General features: G+C 37.1%; 1 protein-coding gene across 2 annotated transcripts in view; it reads right to left on the bottom strand.

Annotated features, from left to right (window-relative positions):
- PALS1 (protein associated with LIN7 1, MAGUK p55 family member) overlaps positions 1-23,178 on the bottom strand; it is a 62,369-nt gene that overhangs the window by 25,148 nt on the left and 14,043 nt on the right. For both annotated transcript variants that reach the window (XM_063289787.1, XM_063289786.1), the window contains exons 2-3: positions 16,165-16,683; positions 158-366 (exon numbers count right to left, since the gene is read on the bottom strand). In XM_063289787.1, the coding sequence (XP_063145857.1) occupies positions 158-366; positions 16,165-16,567 (612 nt within the window). In that variant the 5' untranslated portion in view covers positions 16,568-16,683. The remainder of the gene's footprint in view (positions 1-157; positions 367-16,164; positions 16,684-23,178) is intronic.

Raw genomic sequence — 23,178 nt, 5'->3', positions numbered from 1 at the left:
TATTAACTTCTAGGGTCTAAAAACATTTTATTCTAGACAAGGAAAAGCAAATACTAATTTAATTATGGAGAGCTTTTAATGCCACTAGCACTAGTACTTTGGAACTAAGTAATTGCTGGTAATTTAATTATTAAATGAGAATTTACACCATACATACCTCTTGTGCAAGCTCTTGTGCATTGGAGATAAGAGGATAAGGGGGACTTGCTTTGTTCATATGCACAGTTACAGCATTGTGTATCTTAAATGCATTTTGAAAGTCAGTATTTTGCACAAGCTGTAAAATCAGAGAAATTTCCTCTTGACTTTGTGGATCTATCAGTGTGTGCTGGACATGCTTAAGAGAAGTCAGCAGCTCATCAACTTCTGCAAAGGGAACAGGTGCACTAGTCAGTCTGGATATACTAAACATATGAAATACATTGTTAAATTAGCAGTATCTCACCAGCAACTACTACAGTTATTATTTCCTGCACTAATGAAAACAGCAGTCTGATGAACTGATTATGCCATAAAACAAACCATACAGATCAAATAAACAAAACCTTGTAGCAAACTAGTTACAAGCCAAACTCCCTTGAAATTCATCTTTGTCTTAAATTATCAGCTTTGGTAAACTATGTTTAACAATAACACAAAATTATTCAATAACATTTGGTGAGGCTGAAGAAGACTAAATAAAATACTGAGTTGCAGTGATGCAGAGAAAAACATCCCCCCCACACAATCCCCCAGTGCATCCCTGTGGAAGAAGTTGTTGGCCAATGGTTTAAAATGCTCCTGACTATTCCATTCTAAACCCCCACCCCACCCCACCCTCCTGGTCAAACAACCCCGAGCAGAGCACATCAAGCCCAGATGCTTTCCAGTACACCTATACAAACATGCATAGATGCAATGCACACCCAGATGCAACATGTTAATTCATTATGCAGAATAAAACACAGATGCCTCCTATGACCATTGAGAAGAATTCCAAAAGCCATGCTCTGCATGTTTTCCCTACCTTGTTAAACTCAAGTCACTTCCTTGGGCCTCAATCCTGAATAAGTTGTAGTCCCTTTCTGATTTTCATTCTTCCAAACTCATATGGGGTTTCGAGGTAGCACAAGTGCTGTCACACTACAATTCCTATGGCGATCACTGAAAGACCACAAACTGAGGATTTGGTTGTGGGAAGGAATGGAATATCTGCTCCAGGAACTTCCTATCTTTTTCTGTAATTTTGTATCACATATCTGGGAGGTTCTATATAATCTCAAGAACTATCTGCAGAATTGCTCGTACTCCTGCAACTATTTTTTCAGAGGTGTTAATATCACTGTACTATGCTCAGCTAGTTACACATGGGAAGAAAAATTATGCACTGATGTCAGCAATATGGTTGTACCATCACATATTTTTTTTAGTGGCTGAAAAGTCAAGGAATTTAATTAGAGAAGGTGAAGGAGGGAGGAAGCAGAAAACTCTGATCCCATGGCACACCATAAATCCTGAAAAGATAACAGAAGATGAGAACATTTTCTAATCAAAATAAAGGAGTTTTATCTCACTTCATTACTTTTCAAAAGCAGTCTTAGACATCAAATGTTCACTACCAGACTTTAGAGGGGCTAAGTAACTTCTAAAATTTGATGTGAGATTATTTAAAGTCAAAAGACCCGTCACCGTAAAGATGAAAATACTGCAAACACATGTCAGATCTGCATACTTCTATCTTGCCTAGCAGTCTGCCCCTACTTTGCAGTTTAGGAGAGCCAGTTTGGTCTAGTGCTTAAGGCAATGGGCTAGAAACCAGGAGACCAAACGTTCTAGTCCTGCCTCAGGCATGAAAGCCGGCTGGGTGACCTTGGGCTAGTCGCTCTCTCTCAGCCCAACCCACCTCACAGGGTTGTTGTTGAGGGGAAAATAGGAGGAGGAAGGTGTGTCAGGTATGTTCACCACCTTGAGTTATTTATAAAAATAATAAAGGCAGGGTAGAAAATAAAATTAAATAAATAAATAGATCTATAAAACTTAGGTCACCAACACCGGGTTCTCTCACTGATTTAGAATAAAAATATAAATCTAAAAATAAATCCAGAGCTATTAAAAACAGTTTTAAAAAAATAAATGAAAGCACTGAAAACAGGTTTAAAACATATGTTTTACAACTTTTTAAAAGCATAGAAGTAAGGAGGTTAAGACCATCAGTGCAGCAGGGGATGCATTCAAAGAACTGGGATGACCAAAAGTTTTCTCAAGAGAAGCCTGGAGCCACTGTAGACCTTAGTGAGCTGGGCTGTGGGAAATGGAATCATACAGTTACAGAAAGAGGCGTTCTCTCAAGCAGCTTGGCCCTATACACTATAGGGTTTTTAAGGTAATAACCAGCACTCTGCACTTTACTTAGAAAGAAGTCAGCAACAATGCAGTGTATTAGGCCCTAGTATTATGTAGTCTCTCTAATTTCTTCCAGAGGCCAACATGACTGCTGAGTTCTGTTAAGTTTCCAGGCTAGACACAAAGGAAGTACTTTGCAGAGATTATCCACTAATCATTTACCAAAATCCCCCACTACTTCATATGTCTTGTCCTTTTTAATTCTTTCTTCCTCATGCATATGTGTTTACAAACACATACAATACACAATTCATGTGCATAAAATTCCAAAGAATAGCAACAACAACAAGGATGGTAACACTAATAATCAGACCCACAGAAATAAGAGAGATTTCTTTTTCAGCAGGACAGGAAAGCCTATTACCAGGAGGAAAAGGAATATGGCTGATTATCATAAATAAATGTTACACAACACACCTCTTAAGAGCAGGGCAGAAGATAAATCTACCCTACAAAATGAAATACATTCTTATTTTCAACATAATCAAATAAACACATGAAAAGCATTCCAATGAAGGGGTATCTCCACATACAGGGCAATGCATGGCAGGATCTGAATATGACAACTGTCTTATGACAAATATGTGTCCATGCAAAGTTTATTTCTGTATCCTTAATATACCATGGTTATGTAGAAACCATGTGTCCTGGACACAAATTCGTTTTGCTTATCAGTGAATAACATTAATATGCTAACATCTGAAATGATTTGTTCATTCCAGATATGAAGGTGTTAAATATGAAGTACCACATTCCTGATGCACATCAGCAATCATACATTGCTCCTTTGCACAATAAAAGCAGTATAATATGCTTACATCGTCAAAATTTTTTAAACAATGACAGCTTTCAAAGCAAGTTAGAATTTCATTCTGAAGTTTAGCAATGATATTGAATGTTCAAAGATTCAGAAAAAAGAAAAAATACCACCTTTCAGAAAGGAAATTATAATTATAATATAATCTCCTACAAAACAGAGGCAACATTTACATTTAAAGCCTACAGAGATGAACATTTTACCTTTCTAATTATTGCTGTATATCTGAATGGCAATATTGATTCTAAGTAGAGAAAATGCTGCATACTCATCTTTTATATTTAACCTCTGCTAATAAATTTGTTATTAAAGTTACAACTTCTTTAAATTGTTACAAAATGCCAGATAAATTAAAGTGAGAAATGATAACTCAGTTCTACAATTCATATAGGTTAAGGCTTGTATCTTCAGAGGCCACTGGATCATTTTTCCTCCGTGTCCTTCCATTCCACAGCGTAGAATAGGGACTGGAATTTCTGGACACGTCTGAAAAAAGGCTACTTTGGTAAGCAGACACATATACACTACCGTTGTTGAAATTTAATGGTTAAGATTCTGAAGGCACAGATCCTTACCCCTTTAAATTTTGTAAACAGGAATATCTGTATGCACTTACTAGTTTGCTTTAGCTTCACAAGACTAAGGACCAAACTGGACTTATGCTAAATATTTCTCGGCATTTATCAAAAGCAAACATCATGGTGTGGGGACTAATAATTAGCAAAACCACAACAGATATGGAGAAGAAAAACTTTCATCCCCTGCTAAATCCCTTTTCTTAAAGTATTTGTACAAGATAAAAACGTGCATTAATGCCAAAGCTTTGTTCTCAAGGCTCAAGGATTTCAGATCTATTGAAGAAAAAATTCATCAGGCTTTCAGAGACTTTTCATACCACAGACTGATAGTCAGTCTACAAATACACTCAAAGGCCACGTCTATTTTGCAACTGGAATAACTTTAGAGTGGGTTACTACTGCAACTATATGGAAGTAATTTCAAGGAGGAGCTGTACAGTTCTGTGAAAATCTATTTACAACCTTTTCCTGATTTTTTATATATTTTTGCCACTAGATGTTATCAGAGATTAATGTGGGTCCTAATGATATATAAAGGGAGTCTAAGCAAACAAGTAAGACAGAAGTTTGATGCTTTGTTGAATTTATATTATTAATAAAGTCATCCACCATGAACATCCCTTAGTTCAATCATTCAATTAAAGGAATAACTAGGGTGACTTGTGTGAGTACTTAACATCTATGACTGATTTGGGCAAGCCTTTCCCTATATCACATTAAGTTTGGCTCCGCTCTTCATAGTGATGCTTCTAGTATTCAGATAACAGGCATGTCATCCCCCACTCAAAAAAGAAATTTCTGAAGCTCTGATAACCTTTAGTGGCAAAAACTTCTAAAAGGGGGTGAGGAACATTATTTTTCACAATACTAGAAACAGACTCATAATTAATTCCCAAGTTTAAACAGAGCCAAGATTATATTTTGAAAATTCAGTGGCAGCAAATAATCATTTTGACCTGTTGCCCATACACCCACACGTACCACGTGGCAGAATTTTTCTAGTTAGTAAAAGGATATGGAAAGCTGTCTTAAGCCAGCCTATAACTGATATGGTGGTTTTAACCTATATTAATTCCCTCTGCATAACACTGCAACTTAAATGAACTGAACATTCATAAAAGAAAGCAGTAATGCAGAATCCAGCACAAGTGTACATAAAAATTCTCCAGCACTTCTCATTTGAACCTCTTAAAATGATGTTTTAGAAAACAGTTTTTAAACAGAAACAGATTTTTACTGCATAAAGTGTAACTTGCATAGAATATATTAAATAGTAATCTGAGCATACTGCACAATGTTTAGCCTGGTTACTAAGCTTTAAAATCAAGTAATGACCAAGTTGCTCAAGATAGAACTATTTCTTGATCTTTTGTTGCGAGAAAAAAGCCTCAAACAAACCAATTCAATCACTGACAAACAACATGTACAAGCAATCCACTGCCACAAATCAGGTACAGATTTCAGGGCTGTGTAGTGCTTTAGATTCAGCTCCACAAAAGTGCTTCAGAGTGAGAGGGGCACAAATATAACCCTTGACTGTAAGTTTTATAATAGCTGTACCTCTTCTAAGGATCATGCAGCAACTGCAGAGTACATTCAAGTGATCCCAGAAAAATATCTCCTTTTCCACATTATTTCCAGAACACTACACAGCCCAAATAGATTTATCTTTCCAAAGTTGCAAAATAATTAATTTGGTCATCCATGTCCAATATACACAAAGTCCAGATTCAACTTTCTTCTCAGCTTTGAAGCCATCTAGTCTTAGCAAAAACAAACTCCCATTTTGATACAAATGAAACAAATCTAGACAGATATTTATTTATCATACACATGATGCCATGGCAAGAGCCTTAGCAGTATACAATTCCTATGACTATTTGAGAAAAAAATAAATCTAATTAATTTAACCAAATTGATTAATATTTTAAGAGTCCTTTCTATTTTTATTCCTTCGCTCCATTTATAAGCTTCTAAACAATTTTTCTTTAGGAAGTCATCCTTCAAGATTCTCAATGCATATGTCACATTTGCCTGCTGGAAAAGATGCTAGTTCAGGGATCAGTTTTAATACTGTTCTTAATACAGCTAGAGATATATATTGAAAATAATGGATCTTAGGCACACGTCTTATGCATGAAAAGCTATAGAGTTATCCTGGTTTAAGAACACCTAGTAGTTTTTTAAGAAGGACTCCTGTTACTATCTTCGACTGCCTTAGCTCTGCTGAAGCATATTTGAAAAATTCTAGAACTGAAAACTAAATTTGATATACCTGAGAATGTTTCTTTACATGTATTCAACTTAAAGGGTTTGTTTCTCTGTGAGGGTTCTGATCCTTTGGAATGGCCTTCCTACTGTATGTCAGTGAGACTGTCTCTATTGATAATTACCTTCCAAAGCTAATTCAGAGATATTCTGAAGGCTCTGGGAGTGAATTGTGACATCATGATTGTAATTCATCTTAATTTTAATCTAGTGTGGATTTCTATTATAATATTTTATAACTGTGAACTGTCAAGAGCTGTGCAATTTGGCAAAATATCAAAAGCAATCAATCAATCAATCAATCAATCAAATTGGAACTAAAATTATTCCTGACTTGTAGGATTTGATTCTGTATGTTTGTTAATATTTAAACAAATTCTATGAAAAACTGTTTTAAATCACTTCTTGAAATTGCAGGAGATGTTCTAATTTTTGGAAACATGAATACGATTTTTCTGCTCCAAACATGGATAAATATGCTTTATCAAAAAGTAACTCTGGTATACTCTTTAAAAATGTCTTAAACTACATGCTACTTCTATCTCTTTTTGCACTATGGTGATACGGATATTCTGCTAGGAAAGAATGTACTTATTACTCTTCAGTTTACTCGAGAATCAACATGTGCTACATATCTAACCAATGCTAACAAATATCATAAATGTGGAAGCTGCAGCTCCTTCATATGAAGATCACAATACAGTAATTGTAAGATCGAGGAACCCCTCAACTTATTATAGTATGAGAAGATATCAAATTGAAGTGCTAACAGGAATTAAAAAGCTTCTTCCAAATCAACTTAACTTCTGATGCTTCATCTATAGTATGAAACTCCAATAAATTCCAATAATACATTAGATTATTGTTTATCTCTCTGGTATCAAACAGAAAGAAAGCTATACAAAAATATAAGGATAAACTGGTGAACAATCTGAAGCAACAATCAGAATGAAGGCACAACATAACCCAGTTTTAGACTCAGAGCAAAAGATAATTCACAATCAATCAGATTTAATGGAAGTAAAGGAGACCTATAAGAATTTGAATTTTGTTAAACAATATTTTGAAAAAGGCAGAAAGTCAGATAAATTGCTGGCTTATCAACTGCATAAGGATCAAGACAAAAGAACTATCACTTCTATTTGTGATGGAACAAGATATGTTTCTACAACAAAGGAGATGATGGAGCAATTTATTAAAAAATACTCAAGATTGTATAGTTAAAAGGTTGAAGAGCAATTTACAGATTTACAGTTTAACAAAAGGAAGTTCTCAATAAACTTAAATCAGAAAATGAAATCAGAAAAGTAATAAAAGTAATAAAAACAGAAATTGAACAAAACTCCAGAATCTGACATTCTTTTGCAATACACTACAAGACTTTTCAAGGAATGTTGGTTAAACCACTAACTCAGGTAACGAATGAGATTCAACAAGAACTCTTGTCATCTCCATCAGCTCTCTGATCTACAAAGAAGAAAATGATCCTACCCATCCAGAGTCATATAGACCTATTTCCTTATTGAATATTTAAAGCTTTTCACATCAATACTGGCAAAGAAAATAATCTTTTAACTGAATTACTCAGTCCTGGTAAGATTGGATTTGTTCCAAAGAGATAGATGAGAGACATCAGATATAGCATGAATGTTATCAATTACATAAATTTAAAAAGCCAGGAAGGTACCTGGTATTTCATGATATGGAGAAAACTTCTGATAACTTGGAATGATCTTTTATATAATTCTGAAAAAGATGACTTTTTTTTTACATGGATACAGAGTATTTATATAGAAGAAGAAGAAAAGGTAACCATAAATGGGGACAAGCCAAAGTTGTCCCCTTTCTCATTCTTATCAGCATTAGAGTTACTGGTAAATATATGCCAAGAACACAAATTTCAGGAATTAAATTAGCAACTCATGAACATAAATTGAAATTATATGCTAATGGTGTTGCACTGGCATAATTACCCAGCCAAATTACTCTTTAGAACTGATAATGAAATACATATATATATAGCAGTATGACTTGGTGCCAGGTTATCACATCAATAAGGCTAAAACTGAAATGTTGACATAGAAGTAAACACAGGAAGAAAAGCAGTATCTGCGCCAAATAACTAGGTTTAACATCGCTGCTAAAAAGGTCAAATAGAATTAGACAAAATAAAGACCTATTTAAAAAAAATCGTTCAGAGTTGGTAAAATGTAACAGCAGACATTTCAAAATGGAAAAACTTGAAATTGACTTGCTTAGGAAGAATTGCAGCCATAAAAATACTCTACCAATCAAAGCGAATATTTGCAGTTCAGGGTTGAACTGTGGAGTCCTTGATGCTCTGAGCCTTGTTGTTTTCTTGCAGACGTTTCATTGCCAGACTAGGCAACATCTTCAGTGCAAAGAGGGAGTGGGCCTTGCTCTCAGTTTATATACCGTGGCTTGCCCTGCTTGTGTTGGTAGGGGTGTTGTTCTCTCCTTGGGAGTTCTTTGATTGGGCTGTTGTTTGCTGCTTGGTTGATTGCCTGAGTTAATAGTTAATAGTTCCTTGATTAGGGTGTATTCTGTTCTTTGATGGTTCATCTGGTGTTAATTCTAGTGTTGATTTTTTGCATTATCTGGATGTTGATTGCTGGCAAGGGAGTAACTCCTGGAGTTATTTACAACATACAGTGCAAAGACTGTAACAGCCACTATGTAGGACAGATAGGCAGAAGTCTAGCAGAGCACATCCACGAACACAAACTAGCAGTCAGAAGACACTATGAGAACTCCTTAATCTCACAACACATGGACAGACTCAACCATAGTTTCAACTGGGAAACTGTGAGCATCCTAAACCAAGCCAAATCCAAAAATGCCGGAGATGTCTTAACAGTCAGGAACCACACTGAGACAAGGAATAGGCCTCTAGAGTTTTATTACTGCTACATTCGACAGAAAATCCTAACAAACTGAAGAAGCGTGGGAAAAACCCAGACAGATAAACCCCAAAAGTCAAGGTGGGTCTGATCTGTGTCTCTTTGAATGGCTGCTTAACTCCTCAGTACTACACATGCGTTTTCCCCCCTGGACAGGGGCCCCCTCCTGCTCACCATCAGTACTCATGACAGGAGAATTCCTGGAAGCCTGGCACTCAGACAAAGCAGCCATCAACAGACACATAGAGGTAAACAACATTTACATACCATTCAAAAGAGACAAAAGAAAATAGAAAAGCCAAAAGACCACTACACTCCCTTGCCAGCAATCAACACCCAGATATGCAAAAATCAACACTAGGATTAACACCAGATGAACCATCAAAGAACAGAATACACCTTAATCAGGGAACTATTAACTCAGGCAATCAACCAAGCAGCAAACAACAGCCCAATCAAAGAACTCCCAAGGAGAGAACAACACCCCTACCAACACAAGCAGGGCAAGCCACAGTATCTAAACTGAGAGCAAGGCCCACTCCCTCTTTGCACTGAAGATGTTGCCTAGTCTGGCAATGAAACGTCTGCAAGAAAACAACAAGGCTCAGAGAGCACCAAGGACTCTACATAAAAATACTCTACCAAGACATAATTTTCTGTTGCAAATGATTCCAATAAAAAAATGAAAATGAAGTATTAAATTACTAGCAGAGACAACTAGCAAATTATTTGTGGTCCAATAAAAGACAGGATTAAATTCAAGATACCACAGGATTCAAAAGAACGAGGCAGTCTGACAGCTCCAAATATTTAACTGTATTACCCAGCTCACTGTTTAACTTGGATCACAGATTGGATCTATCACCTTATGGCTCCACTACATTTATTGAGAGAGCAGGATTTACAGATAGTCTGCACAAATATCTTTGGATTGATATAAACAGAAATAAAAAGTTCACAAGCGATTATGCAGTAAGTACAAAGACATTCACTCAGTGGAGAGATAATCAAACCTTACAGTCTATATGATGTGTTTATCAATAAGACAAATATAGTTTCCAGAACTGCCAGGACAGCCATCTTTCCAGTACTGGCTGCTCTAAAAATGGTTAGAAATGTAACAACCAGGTCAGATAATTTTAAACTATTTGGTGGCAATGTTGTAAAGCTCAACCATTTTAGAAAAACCTTTATATTAGAATGAAACAAATTATAAATGTCGAATTTTCTTTCCAACCTATTTTTGTATTAAATAATACTAAATCTTCCCACAAAATATACTGAAATAGCATTGTACAATGCAATATATTCTCTCACTTGAAATCAATTAATGAAATATTTTTTTAAACTAATTCTATGATGCTTGTACATTCCCTATTTATTCTCTTAATGTTTTATTTTTCTTTATCCTTTTTCTCCTTTTCATCTACCCCTTTTTTTCTTCCTTTAATGAAAATGCTTCTGTATGTCCATCTGTTTTTCTACACATTCCTGTTGGATCATATTATGGCCACAGATAGGAATTTTAATGAAATAGGATGTAAGCCCTGAAAGATGGATCCTTAATTTCCTAAGGTTTAACCACAGTATTATACACAGAATTTTTGATTTAATGGACTTTGGAACCAATGGTCCAAATCTGCATTTGGATTTTATACCAAAACCAACAGACCAGTCAGCTGTTTCCAAAGCCTGTTTGGACAGTTGGGGATACTGTGCATGCTTTAGCCTTTTTCCATCTATGGGACAGGATGGCCATCCTCAACTGTGTTCCCTTCTGGTTTGTGCATTTACCTGTTGCAACAGGTATAACTCCATGTCCCTGGCTGGTCAGCTGCCTTTTCCCAGGGAGGGATGGTTCCTTCTATTGCTACTTTGCTCAAAGAGAAAGTCACTTTGTTGTCCCTAAAGCGGGGGGGGGGGTTGTTCTTCTAAGCTGCCCAATACTGGTGCCAGAAGGTGCTCCTGTCACTGGTTATCAAATCAATGCAGGGCTCTGGTGTCACTCAATGTGGGCAGGTAGATACAGGATTCCTGTGGGAAGAAGGGTTGGAGCTGCATTATGCTGGACAGCTCTGCTGGTGCCTGGGTTTGAAGAAAGTTTTGGAGCTGAATTTGGGCTATGATATTCACCGCACATCCTGCATTTGACCTTTTATAAAAACAAGATTCCAGCCATCTTTACTTGGTGTGTGACAGAAGCAGCCTCCCCATAAAAATGAAAGTGGCTTTCTGCCCAAGTTGAAAGCAACTAGTCCCGGGGGGCTGCTGCACTTGGAGAAGGGTGACAAGACACTCTTCTGGATCCCATGGAAACTTTTAGCCCAGCAGAATTACCATGAATAGGAAGATGCAGTGTTCTTCAAAGTACCAATCAGCACCAAGGTGGACTCTCATCTTCCTTTTCTCAAACAGGTTCCAAAGGATGCCCCATTTGGATTTAATGGACACTCCCTTCCTCTACAAGTGCTCCTTTAATTCTAGGTTTTACTGTCATATGTATTACTATTCTGAAGAAGATTGCTAGGTAGGAGATGAGAAAGAGAGGGCAATACAATTCATGTATACGTACTGTAAATGTGTTGCCCTGATTTACCGATTTGTGCTGTCGATTGGACAGAAGGACAAATACCATTTTTCCACAATAAAAATAAAATTTCACGAAGGATAACTTTAACAGATCCTTAATCCATAGGTTTTTAAACTCAGAAACAGACATAAGGAATCAAAGGAAGCAGTTAAATTAGGGGAAAGATAAACAGGGGAAGAATATGTAATTACAGGTAGTCCTCGTTTCGCTACCACAGCTGGGACCAGGAACTCCGCTGCTAAGTGAAGCGGTCACTAAGTGAGAAATCACATGATCTAGACTGTGCTTTCTAGCTCAAAACTGACAAGACTAATCAGTTTCACATCTCTGGCTTTTATTTACTTCCTAGCAATTTTACTTCATCCTCCCTTTTTCCGTACTCCCTCACTGTTTGGAATGCTCACCCCAGAGCTGGGGTAATTAATAAGAATGAATGTTTGTATTTACATTCATTGGAGAGGAAAGGATTACAAGAGAGTAAGCAGGCACACAATATGGAATACACATTGAAAACAATGTAACAATATGCTGGTGCTGGCAGCCATGAGCATGCTATGCAAACAGCCTGGTGTATTCCCACTGCTTGCCTACGTATTCTCTTGTAATCCATTCTTCTCTAATCTCTCTGCTCTGTAGGGGGTGGGTGGGTGGGATGTGTCAGACACAGGAGATATTGCCTACAGAAATTGCTTGGGTTTTTTTTTTTCCTTCCCCACCCCCTTCTCTCAGAGAGACTGGTCCCTCCCCCACTCAACTGTTTTACCACTACAATTTTATTAAGACATTGAAAACAAGGAAACTTCATCACAATTCTTTTCCCTCTCTACCCCGTGCTCCCACTGTATTAGACCTATCTGCCATCCCATGCCATTTCTACCTGCTGCTTTGTGGGGAGCAGACTTTCCATTAGAAACAGCAGGAGGAGGAAGACAGATGACAGTGTAGATTTGAAACTTCTGCTTCTGAGTCTCTCTCTAAAGAGAGCAAGGATTGGGAATGGCAGTGAAGAACTGTACAGGTGTTAGAGAACATCTTCAAGACTATTGTTGCTGCCTATAGGCACAGTATTGGGAAAGCCTACATAAAGATACTATTATGTGCTCAGAGAAAAAATGTTGATTATTGCTTTTCTACGTATGCTGATAAATCATAACTATGAATTTCTATGCCTAGTGTCACTCCAATTATAAGTATGCATCTTCCTGCCCATTTTTATTCTCTTTGGCCTTTCAGTATTCATTTTCTTAGTCATAAAGAACAGTTAGTTAAGGATCTTGTTTTTTGTTGCTCAGTTTTGATTAGTATGGGTCTCATGTTCAAGCATGGCATTTGCTTTGCCTGTTTTCCCAGTTGCTCTCTGGAGCTTAACTGTTGAGAGAATACCAGTGTTTTTGAAGTTATAGTATTTTCCAATAAATTGCATGGTACTGAATGTTTTGTTCCTAGGTACTATGCTGGAAATTCCAACATAATGGCTCCATGCGATGCAGCTGCATCAGCATCAGACATCTGTCTTTGCAGATTCCTGCAAATCCAGTTCAATCTCTCTCAAGGAGCAAGTGGAAGCCATGGCGTTTCCCTAGTTTTGGATAGTATGTGTCATGTTCACCGTTTCAATGTGCTTGGTACATCGTAATGTTTCGCATGTCATTAGCCTGATACATGTTTGATCTCAGAAGGGAGGACGATTCCTTTCCGGGGAGTTCTTATCTGTTGGCTGCTGGGTTGGAATGTATTTGGGTTATCTCATGTATCTGCCTTAATTTCCTTAATAAATCAGATTTCATTTAGTAACCTCTTGTGAGTCTGAGTGTTTGGGATAGGCAACCATTACAGTATGCCAGTTGTGGGCCTTTCTGGATTGGGATACTTTGCAATGGTAACTTATGCCCTCATCATCTTGTTAATGGGATTTATGTGGCTGCCAATGAATATTAATTCAGAAGCTGCAACTGATTCAAAACGCAGTGGCCTGACTACTAAAAGGTGGGAGTAGATTTAGTAGTGTTGTTTACACTGAAACTGAAATTGCTTCACTGACTACCAAGAGGTTTCTGGGCCCAATTCAAGATGCTGGTTTTCAAGCCTTGGTATCCATATACTTCCAGGACTGCCTGTCCTGACCTGAATCAGCCCTCTGTGAGGAACTACTCCAGGTTTCTTTCCCATGTAAGGTAAAAAGAGCAGGAGCCTGGAGGTGCCCAATTTCAGTAGAAACCTTCATATTATGGAATATCTTGCCCTCTGAGGTATAGAGCCCCCACCTTGCTTACATTTTGTAAAAGTATTAAGACCAACTTGTTTTGACAGGATTTTTGTGAAGATGGTGGAGGGGGCTGCATTTGTAATTGTCTAATTTTCTTATGTTTTGATGGATTTTTTTTCAAGTAAAAGGCCTTGAGTGCTTCTGAGAGGGTATTACAGTAATATTTTATCAATAAAAAATTAAAATGTGTAAAATTGGTGGCAGATTGCATAGACTGCATCCCATTTATTCTTAAGGCTCTTTAGCAAAACGTTTCCATTGTTTTCCAACTGGAATCCTGTAAACGGTGTGTGTTTTATTCCAGCAGAACACAACCAACTCAGAATGTACCAATGGAACATACTGAATGGGGCTGTTATTTTGAGATGTTCCTTTTTTTTTTTTTACTTCATGCAATGTATGAACTGGGAGGGAATGCCTGACATTCTAGGTGCACTCAAGTCTCTTTCCACAGCACTGGTATTATCTTTTTAGGGAAAGGCTATGAGTCACAAGCAGAATTTCCAAGCAGATCTGGGAAAAATCCAAGTGAAATCTGGAGAGCCATTGCCCCTCAGTGTACACAATCCTGAAGTTGATAGTTCAATAACCTGGAAATACTGTTTCCTATATTTCTCCTCTGTCCCTTATATGCAGAGCCTTGTGTGGCACAGAGTGGTAGGCCGCAGTATTGCAACCGAAATTCTCCCCATGACCTGAGTTCGGTCCCAGTGGAAGTTGGTTTCTCAGGTAGCTGGCTCAGGTCGACTCAGCCTTCCATCCTTCCGAGGTCGGTAAAATGAGTACCCAGCTCGCTGGGGGAAAGATAATTACGACTGGGGAAGGCAATGGCAAACCACCCCGCTCTATAGTCTGCCAAGAAAATGTTCGCAAAAGCGGCATCCCCCAAGGAGTCACAAAATTACTTGGGGACCTTTCCTCTTCTTCCCTTACATGCAAGATATTCTGCCTTGGAGTATTTCTCATATAAAGACTAAATTCAATCTAACCCCCTTTACATATACTTCTACATTATATTGCTGATAAGGAGATTTCCATATATTTCTATAATATTATAGCAATTCATCTAATCGTCATGGTGAGTTACAGTAGAATCTTGGTTATTCTCTTTATTAGAATACAACCAGAAAATGCAGAAAATTTGTATGCAGTATTCTGGAAATGTGTATGTAATACACAGGAAATTTGTATGCAGTATTCAAAAACAGAAAAAAAAATCAGAAATACTACACACACACACTTTTGCGGAAGGGGAACAGGGTGAAAAGGCTAAGATATGCTAAAGCTCACAAAGACTGGAATGAGGATCAGTGGAAAAGAGTATTATGGAGTGATGGATCCAAGTTTGAAATGCTTGGGTCCAATCGTCAACAATATGAGAAGAAGAAGAACTGGAGAGAGATGGACGAATGAGTACTTGTGGCTTTCAGTGAAAATTTAAACAAACACAATTTTCAGAACATCTTAGCCTAAAGAGTCTGAGGCTGCAATCCTATCCACACTTACTTGGGAGTAAGCCCCATTGATAGAGGTGTTTGAAAATGGTGTTATTTACCTTACTCAGAGGTAAGCCCATTATATTCAGCAGGAAGTAGATGTAATCCTATCCTACTCATCGGAAACAAACACCTCTACCCATTGAGTATAATGGGACTTACTTCTGAGTAGACACGCATAGGATTGGGCTCTGAGAAACAATTATATATGGTCATTATACCGTTGCTAAAACAACAAATCTAATAGTGGCCTAAGACTTTTGCATAGTACTGTATATTGAAATATAATCTTAAGATTCTTAGTGTGAATGGAAAACAAGCATTCTTTATCATAGAAATCACTCAAGTTATTCTGAATTTTCACATTATTAACTGTTTCCAGTTCAACAATTTGCTTATTACAGATAGTCCTCGCTTACCAACCAGCAGTCATTCAAAGTTATGATGGTGCTGAAAAAAGGAGATTTATGACCTGTCCTCCAACTTACGGCCACTGCAGCATCCCATGGTTACTTGATTGCCATTTGCAACCTTCACAGGTGGCTTACCGCAAGCAAAGTCGATGGGGAAGCCAGCAGGATGTTGCAAGTAACGGTCATGTGAAGTCACGCTTAACAACTGCAGGTAACTCACTTAACAACCATAACCGGAACTGACATTGTAACACATGACATTTCACTTTACGACCACATCGCTTAGCCATGGAGTTGCCAGTGCCAATTGTGGTTGGTATGTGAGGACTACCTGTACAGATATAATGTCTCAAGCCTAACTAAATATTGGTTTAGGAGCACTAAAAGTTCCATTGCACATAAAATAAATTGTTCTACTTAACAGTATACATACCTAGGATTTTTACAGCACAATGTGGACTCTCCAGAGTTACTCCTTCTCCAGTGTCAAACATAGGGTTGTCTATCCCAGTCTTGGGAGGAATTTGTGCCAGCTTCTTCAGTCGCACAGAAGAATTAAGATCGAGTTCTTGTTTTTTCCCATCTTCCTCCCGTCTTCGTCTTAGGTCTTCTTGCTGCTGTCGAATCCGTTCAAGTTGAGCACTCCGTCGTAATGGCATCATCCGGTTGCCTAGATCACCTGGGCAATCCACAGCCATCTCCCTGTGTTTCTGAGATTCTTCAAGTGGTGCAAGATCCATAATTTTTGTTTCACTGTCAGAATCTTCTGTTACATGTCCATTCATATGAGAACTTGTCATTGTTCTATGTGATAAGCTATACCACTTGTCAGACATAAACTTTATTATAATACTTCTTTTCTTGATAGCTCCACCTAAAATCCATTCTAATGTTAAGCAATTCTTCTTACGTATTACCAGTTAAATATAAAAAAATATCTCCAGCAAGAAATCTGAAAAAAAAAAGTAGAGTATATTAAAATAAGTAGAGTTAATGCAGAAAAACTAATTCTTACATTTAATGTTGCCTATACCTTAGTTTTCTAGAAAAAATCTCTATGTCCAGGTATACAGAGTTTTCCTTGTTCCAACTCTCAACTAAAAAGCTGGTTTCTGTCTAATGGAGCAAACTAAATTAAAATTTGACAGGATATTCTGTGTACCACAATCATAATTACACTGGAGAGGAAGTCTCAACCCTAATCTCATCTTTATAACCCATGAAAACCTGGAAATGTCTAGGAGCAAATACTGTCTATGCAGACACATACTCAGGTCACCTGTGTTTGGATTAAGTGTATGGTATTTTGTTTAGCAACTGTAGTGGCACAGATATTTTGCCTTCACTCATCTTATATATTTCTTATCTATGGAAGTCATTATTTTAGGAAAATATGTTCTGATTTGTATTTGGTTTTTTGGTTATATTTGATCTTATTAATAAAGAGTTTAAAGAATTTTTTACTTTGATTTTAAACAGGTAATTCTTTCTCCATTTGCACATTGTATGAGGAGTTTCTAGTTCTGAATATAATATTAATATATACAATAAACATTAATTAGAATATGCTTTATATTATGCTATAGGGAAGTCTTGTTTTTGTAAATGTCACTTTATTGCTGAGTGTGCTGGCCTATCCATTTTATTAATACATGCTGGTTGGCAAAACAAAAAAACCATGGTGACCACTATAATATAATGAAGCTTAACAAAACAAGTGTCTGTTTATAGAAATCAACTTCCTTTACTCCCATTTTCTTACAGTTGTTCCTTAGTCCACAGGGATGGTTTGTTTTGAAACCTGTTGTTCTTGATCTTAGCATATCTTTTATTGTCATCTACTAAATTTAATTCATTAAAAGATGAAAATGCATCTCCCTGTTCATGTACTATAAAATAAATGTTACCTTCCTACATTAGATTAAAGATCCATCCAGTCCACTGTTCTATTTTTAATATTATCAGATGCTCCCAGAATGAAAGTAGTGGCTACTGTCTGAATCTCCCTTGAGATCTGGCATGTGGTCACACTGCCTCTAGGCACAAATACCAAGGTACTTACATTTGCTACTATAGCCATTAAATGCTGATAGCCATTATCCTCTACAAACCTGCCTGTGCAATTTTAAAGCATAGCCTTGGGTTTTCCTACAAATTCACGAGAGCAAAGAAGTTTTTTGCTCTGAGAAATGGCTTCAAAATATCAAATGAAAACAGCGATGTTAGACTTTAGTAAAATAAAATCAAGTTTCCAAAAGACAAATTTGACTCCTGGTGACTATATGAGCATGTTCATACATTTTTTCAGAAACAATACGTTGATAGTTTGCCACTATCTTTATCCTTTTTTTCCACTTGTGTAACCTACTGCTCTGTGATTTCCTGGTAGTCTCCCATTTTTGTAGCTGTCAAGTTCAATTCAGGTTAGCTTTTAGCTTTATCATAGTCTGTCAAGGTTAGGTAGGTTGCCTAACTTCTGGCTGCTACATGCTGTAATAATTATCACTTAAAATATGCCCATGCTGAAAAAAACAGCATTGTTGCATCATTTAATGGGTAAAGTTTATTGTTAAAAGTGAACATGATTATGTCAATAGATACAGCCTTACCCACTTCTAGAAGCATTTATACTCTGTTATTTATAATCACTATTCATTTATATTACACCTATTATCCTTGATGTCAGTGTAATTTCAGTAGATTTTTTTTAATAACATTTCCTCAATATTACCCTCACTAAACAATCCAGGTGAAAGAGATAGCTGTCAGAAAGGTTTTCTATTACTGTTTATAGTAATGGAAAAAAGTATTTCAATATATATTTATACTTCTGAGCTACGTGAAAGGATTTATTATCACAGCAGATCACCTCCCTATGTACTGTATATATAAGATAATAAAGTATGCTTATGCTAACAAACTTTGTATGCTTTCATTGTATTAATATCTAGTTATAAAATTGATGTATGTAAAAAGTCAACGTTAGAAACTAACCCTATCTAACACTTGTCCAACATTTAACAGTGAATCACTTAAATGATCTTCATGTATAAGCAGTATTCATAGGAGTACTGCATAGTACCCCACAGGGTTTTAATTATGTACAGTACTGTTCTAAGACCATGAAATTCACATTTTAAGGTCCCTAATGACACTCTTGCCTTCAAGCACCTCAGCTCAAACCTCTTTTGCTCCCACTCTAAGGTCCTGACATTAGAAAAATAGAAGAACTCAGTCAGTGCTGTACACTGCTATCTTCATTATAGCAAAATCCTGGGAAATACATTTCCTTTTAAAATAAAAGCAAGGAATAGTCCTCCTCCAAATGAAGTATTTTAGCTTTAAATTAATACTGTACACTGAAATAGAAAAGGTGTAGCCAGCCATTAAATGTTTACCTCTGATGATCTCCAGTTCCTGTAATATTGACTAATCAGAATAAGGACTATGTGTAATTCTCATAAATCATCATCACTACTTTTTCAATACATGCAAGACCACAATTTTGCACTCTAAGCTATAGTTTGCATATTATAATCTTGTCTGAGAAAACATGCTGACGGCAAATGGAAACTTATGGCAGTCCTTGAAGAAAGAGTTATAGTGTTTGAACAATAAGTGGTCACACTTCAATTGATGTGAGAGAACAAGACTGATCAAATCAAAGAAAGGAGGTGCTACAACAGGAACCCACAACAGAAGCAATTCTCCATAAGAAGAACAATCAAACAAAGGAGCAGCCCAATGGACAAGAGTGACAATGAGAAAAAGAGACGTAGAAGATATTTTGCATGACTGGAAATTAGAAAGAGCGTTCAAGCCCTTGCAGAATAAGCAGGCTCTCGGAAGCTTCAGGGAAAGGAATGAGACCTTGTGAAACAAGAAAAAGGGAAGAAGAGTTGTACTATGTGTTAAAGATAACTGTTGCAGCTCATAAATCCTAATTAATGAACTTGGCAATGTTGTAAAAAGCATCTGGGTAAAAAAAGTAGAAGAATAAAAGCACTACTGTTCTTGATGTACTATCCTGGTAACTTTGTTTCCCTAAATTCTGTAGGAAAGTACAAGAGGATCAACTATTCTTGACTTGGATACTAACCTAATAGGAAAGACTTAGTAAAGGAAGTAGAAATTACAGGAACACCAAGGGGTGTTAGTAAAGCTATATTTAGCTTTAGTTTTCCTTAGAAAGTAAAGAATGTGATGAAGGGGAAACTGCAATGTGATGATGGAATTCTTTACTTTCTATGGAAAACTAAAGCTGAGTATAGTCAAACAATTTCGCTGAATTTCAAAAAAGTGGATTTAAATAAAAATTGAGCAGTAAATAGATTCTATCACATGAGAATAGGACAAAAAGTTCAAGAGGAATGTGAGTTCCTAAAAAAAGAGGACATTAATGACACAATTAAAAACAATTCCAATGGAAAACAAAATGGAAGAAAACAGAAAAAGCTAAGCTAGCTACTCAAAAAGCTTACTGAAAATTAAAAAAAAAAAGAAGGATGCATACAGTTGGTAGAAAGAGACAAACTGATATGGCATGTAGCCCAGAACTGTAGGGAAAATCCTTAGACGAATGTTATCACTGAGTATTGAAGAAATACACTGGCAAAACTTTTATGTATTATCTTGAGAAATCCTGACAGAATGAATGAAGTGCAAGACAAGTAGATGAGAGCAAATGTCACTATCTGTCCTAACAGCCAGGAACCACGCTGAGACAAGGAATAGATCTCTAGTGTTTTATTACTGCTACATAACAGAGAATCCTAACAAACTGAAGAAGCGTGGGAAAACCCAGACATATAAACCCCAAAGACTAAGGCGGGCCCGATCTGTGTCTCTTTGAATGGCCACCTAATTCCTCAGTGCTACGCATGCGCTTTACAGCCTGGATGGGAGCCCCCTGCTCGCCATCCTCACTCATGACACTATCTTCAATGAGGGGGAAGAAAGAGGATCCAGGGAACTATAGATTATAATCTCTAGAGCACATTATAAAGAGATCAGTCTGTAAGCATCTTGAAAACAGAGCAGTAATTACCAGAAGTCAGTGTTGATCTGTCAAGAACAAATTTTGCGACAATAATCTTATCTCTTTTTCTAACTGAAAAACTTTGTTAATAGATTGTAGAGATACTGTCATACAGGTAGTCCTTGCTTACTGACTGCCTTGTGCAGTGACCAAAGTTACAATGGTGCTAAAAAAATAACTTTGTGACCAATCCTTGCATTTATTACTGTTACAGCGTCTCACAGTCATGTGATTGCCATTTGTATGCTTCACAACCGGCTTGTGACAAGCAGAGTTAATAAAGAAGGCGGAAGTAAAATCGTAAGTCACAGTCATGTGATTTTTTTTGCTTAGCAGCCGTGTTGCTTCTCTTAATGACTGAAGGAGAAGTGAGGTTGTAAGCCCATCACGGTCATGTGATTTTCCACTTAGTGACCAAGTTGCAGGTCCTATTGTGGTAGCTAAATGAGGACTATCTGATTAGAATCACAAATTCATAGACCTGGAATGGGCTACAGAAATAATCTAGCCCAATCTCCTACTCTGTGCAAGATCCACTATAGTATCTCTGCTAGATGACCATCTAGCCTCTGCTTGGTATCTTCAGAGATGAGGATCTTACTACTTTATAAGGCAGCCTGTTTCACAAGCTGACAGCTTGTGCAGTCAGGATGTTTCTTTTAATATCTAGCCTGAAAATGCTCCCTTGTAGTTTTAACCCAGTGGTTCTAGCCCTGCTCTTTAAGGCAATAAAAATGTCTATTTATTCCACTGTACCCCTGAGCAGTTTCCGTAAAGGAATGGGTCAAGTTTCCAAATCAGTAAGGGGTCACTCTGGCAGCGGCTGGGAAAAATGGACATTGGTGACAATCACTTTTCCTCCTTCAGGAAGAAGCTGCCACTGGTTTCTTCCATGAATGAAAAGGGTATTTCCTTGGATCCAATAATTGGTCTTCTTTACATGGTCAAATTATTTTATGGATAGCTTGTACTGTATTTTGCTTGTACAGAATTTGAAAATGTAGGACTTCCAGTGGGGACATGGCAGACTGAACAGCTGTGCTCAGCAGGCAGAACTGTCAACATGACAGCTTTTTCGGGCTCAGGCAGGTTTTTCCTGAAGCCCAGGAGTGTTTTTCCAGAAAAAGGAAAACACCTGGAATCACCCCATCTGTGCTCCGGACGGCTGCTTGCAGCCAGAAGATTGCAAACAGCATTTGCATTCACCTTGTAAGAGTTTAGCTGGGAGGCTGCAATGTCACCATTTACAAGCCGTGCTGTAGCCTTGAAGGAACACTAAGACCAGCCACCTCATTTCTAAATCACCCGATTTATATTTCTTTTAAGTACACGTACCCTAAGAGAGGCTTTCTACAGCAAGAAGTGGGCTCTCTTGGCGCTTATCGTTATTTTTGGGATTAATTTTTTTTAAAAAAAATCTTTTTTAAGTTTTGGACTTTGTTTTCTATCCAAATATTAAGGAGGATTGATAATTGGTAAATAATTGTCTCCCTGTTGTTATTTTTGTACTAAATTTGAAGACACTAACATTTTCCTACACATTGAATTGGCTGTTTTGAACTTTAAGTTTTCTGCTTCTACTTTCCCTGGGGAACTGTCTGCATATCTCACTTTTGCTTATGTAAACACATTTCAGAATTCTTCCACATCTTCAGCTTTTGCTGGTTAAGCTCCAAGGGGGCACCATAATCTACCGCATGAGACATGGAGGATTTTAAACAGACTTTCTCTGATTTCCAACAAGATTTTAAACAGATTCTTTCTGATTCCTACCAAGTTTTTATGCAAGGAATTCAGGACATTGTGGAAAATACGAGGTCTAAAATGTGTCATCTGGTTCAGGATGTCGTGGATGAAAGTGAGGAATTTAACAGCAACAGAAATGTCTCTTCTAAGAGTGAGATTGGGTCTTCTGTTGAAATGCTGGATGAAGATCAGGTTGATAGTTGAGCTGAAGAAATTAAAGGGAGAGATCGAGTTGCAAGAAGTGAAATTAAGCCGTAAGTGGAATGCCATGGAAAAGAAGGGATTATTATGTATGGGAGGTCTCCTGAAGAGAGTTTTTCAGGGGGACAGTTGGGCTGTTTGATTTTTTTCAAGAGAAAAGCTCTGTGCACACTGTGGGGATATGTAAATGCTCTGGTTTATTTTGATGTGGGATAAGGGTTTCAGAATATTTATCTGGATTGCTTTTAGGGTTTGGCTGATTTCATTTATCTTTAATGTTTTTCATTAAGATTAAGGTATAATAAAAAGAATTCTATTTGAATGGTTTTGGGTTTAACACGATTAAGATTATTAAAACTGTTGTATTATCAAGTACAATGGCAGACAAATTATATCTTTTTTAGTTTGATCTTTATTATAGTAGACAGGAATGTATAGAATAGTAGTAGGAAGGAAATAATT

The sequence above is a fragment of the Candoia aspera genome, chromosome 1, assembly GCF_035149785.1.
Source record: "Candoia aspera isolate rCanAsp1 chromosome 1, rCanAsp1.hap2, whole genome shotgun sequence".
Lineage (NCBI taxonomy): Eukaryota > Metazoa > Chordata > Lepidosauria > Squamata > Boidae > Candoia > Candoia aspera.
This window is presented reverse-complemented; position numbering and strand designations above follow the sequence as displayed.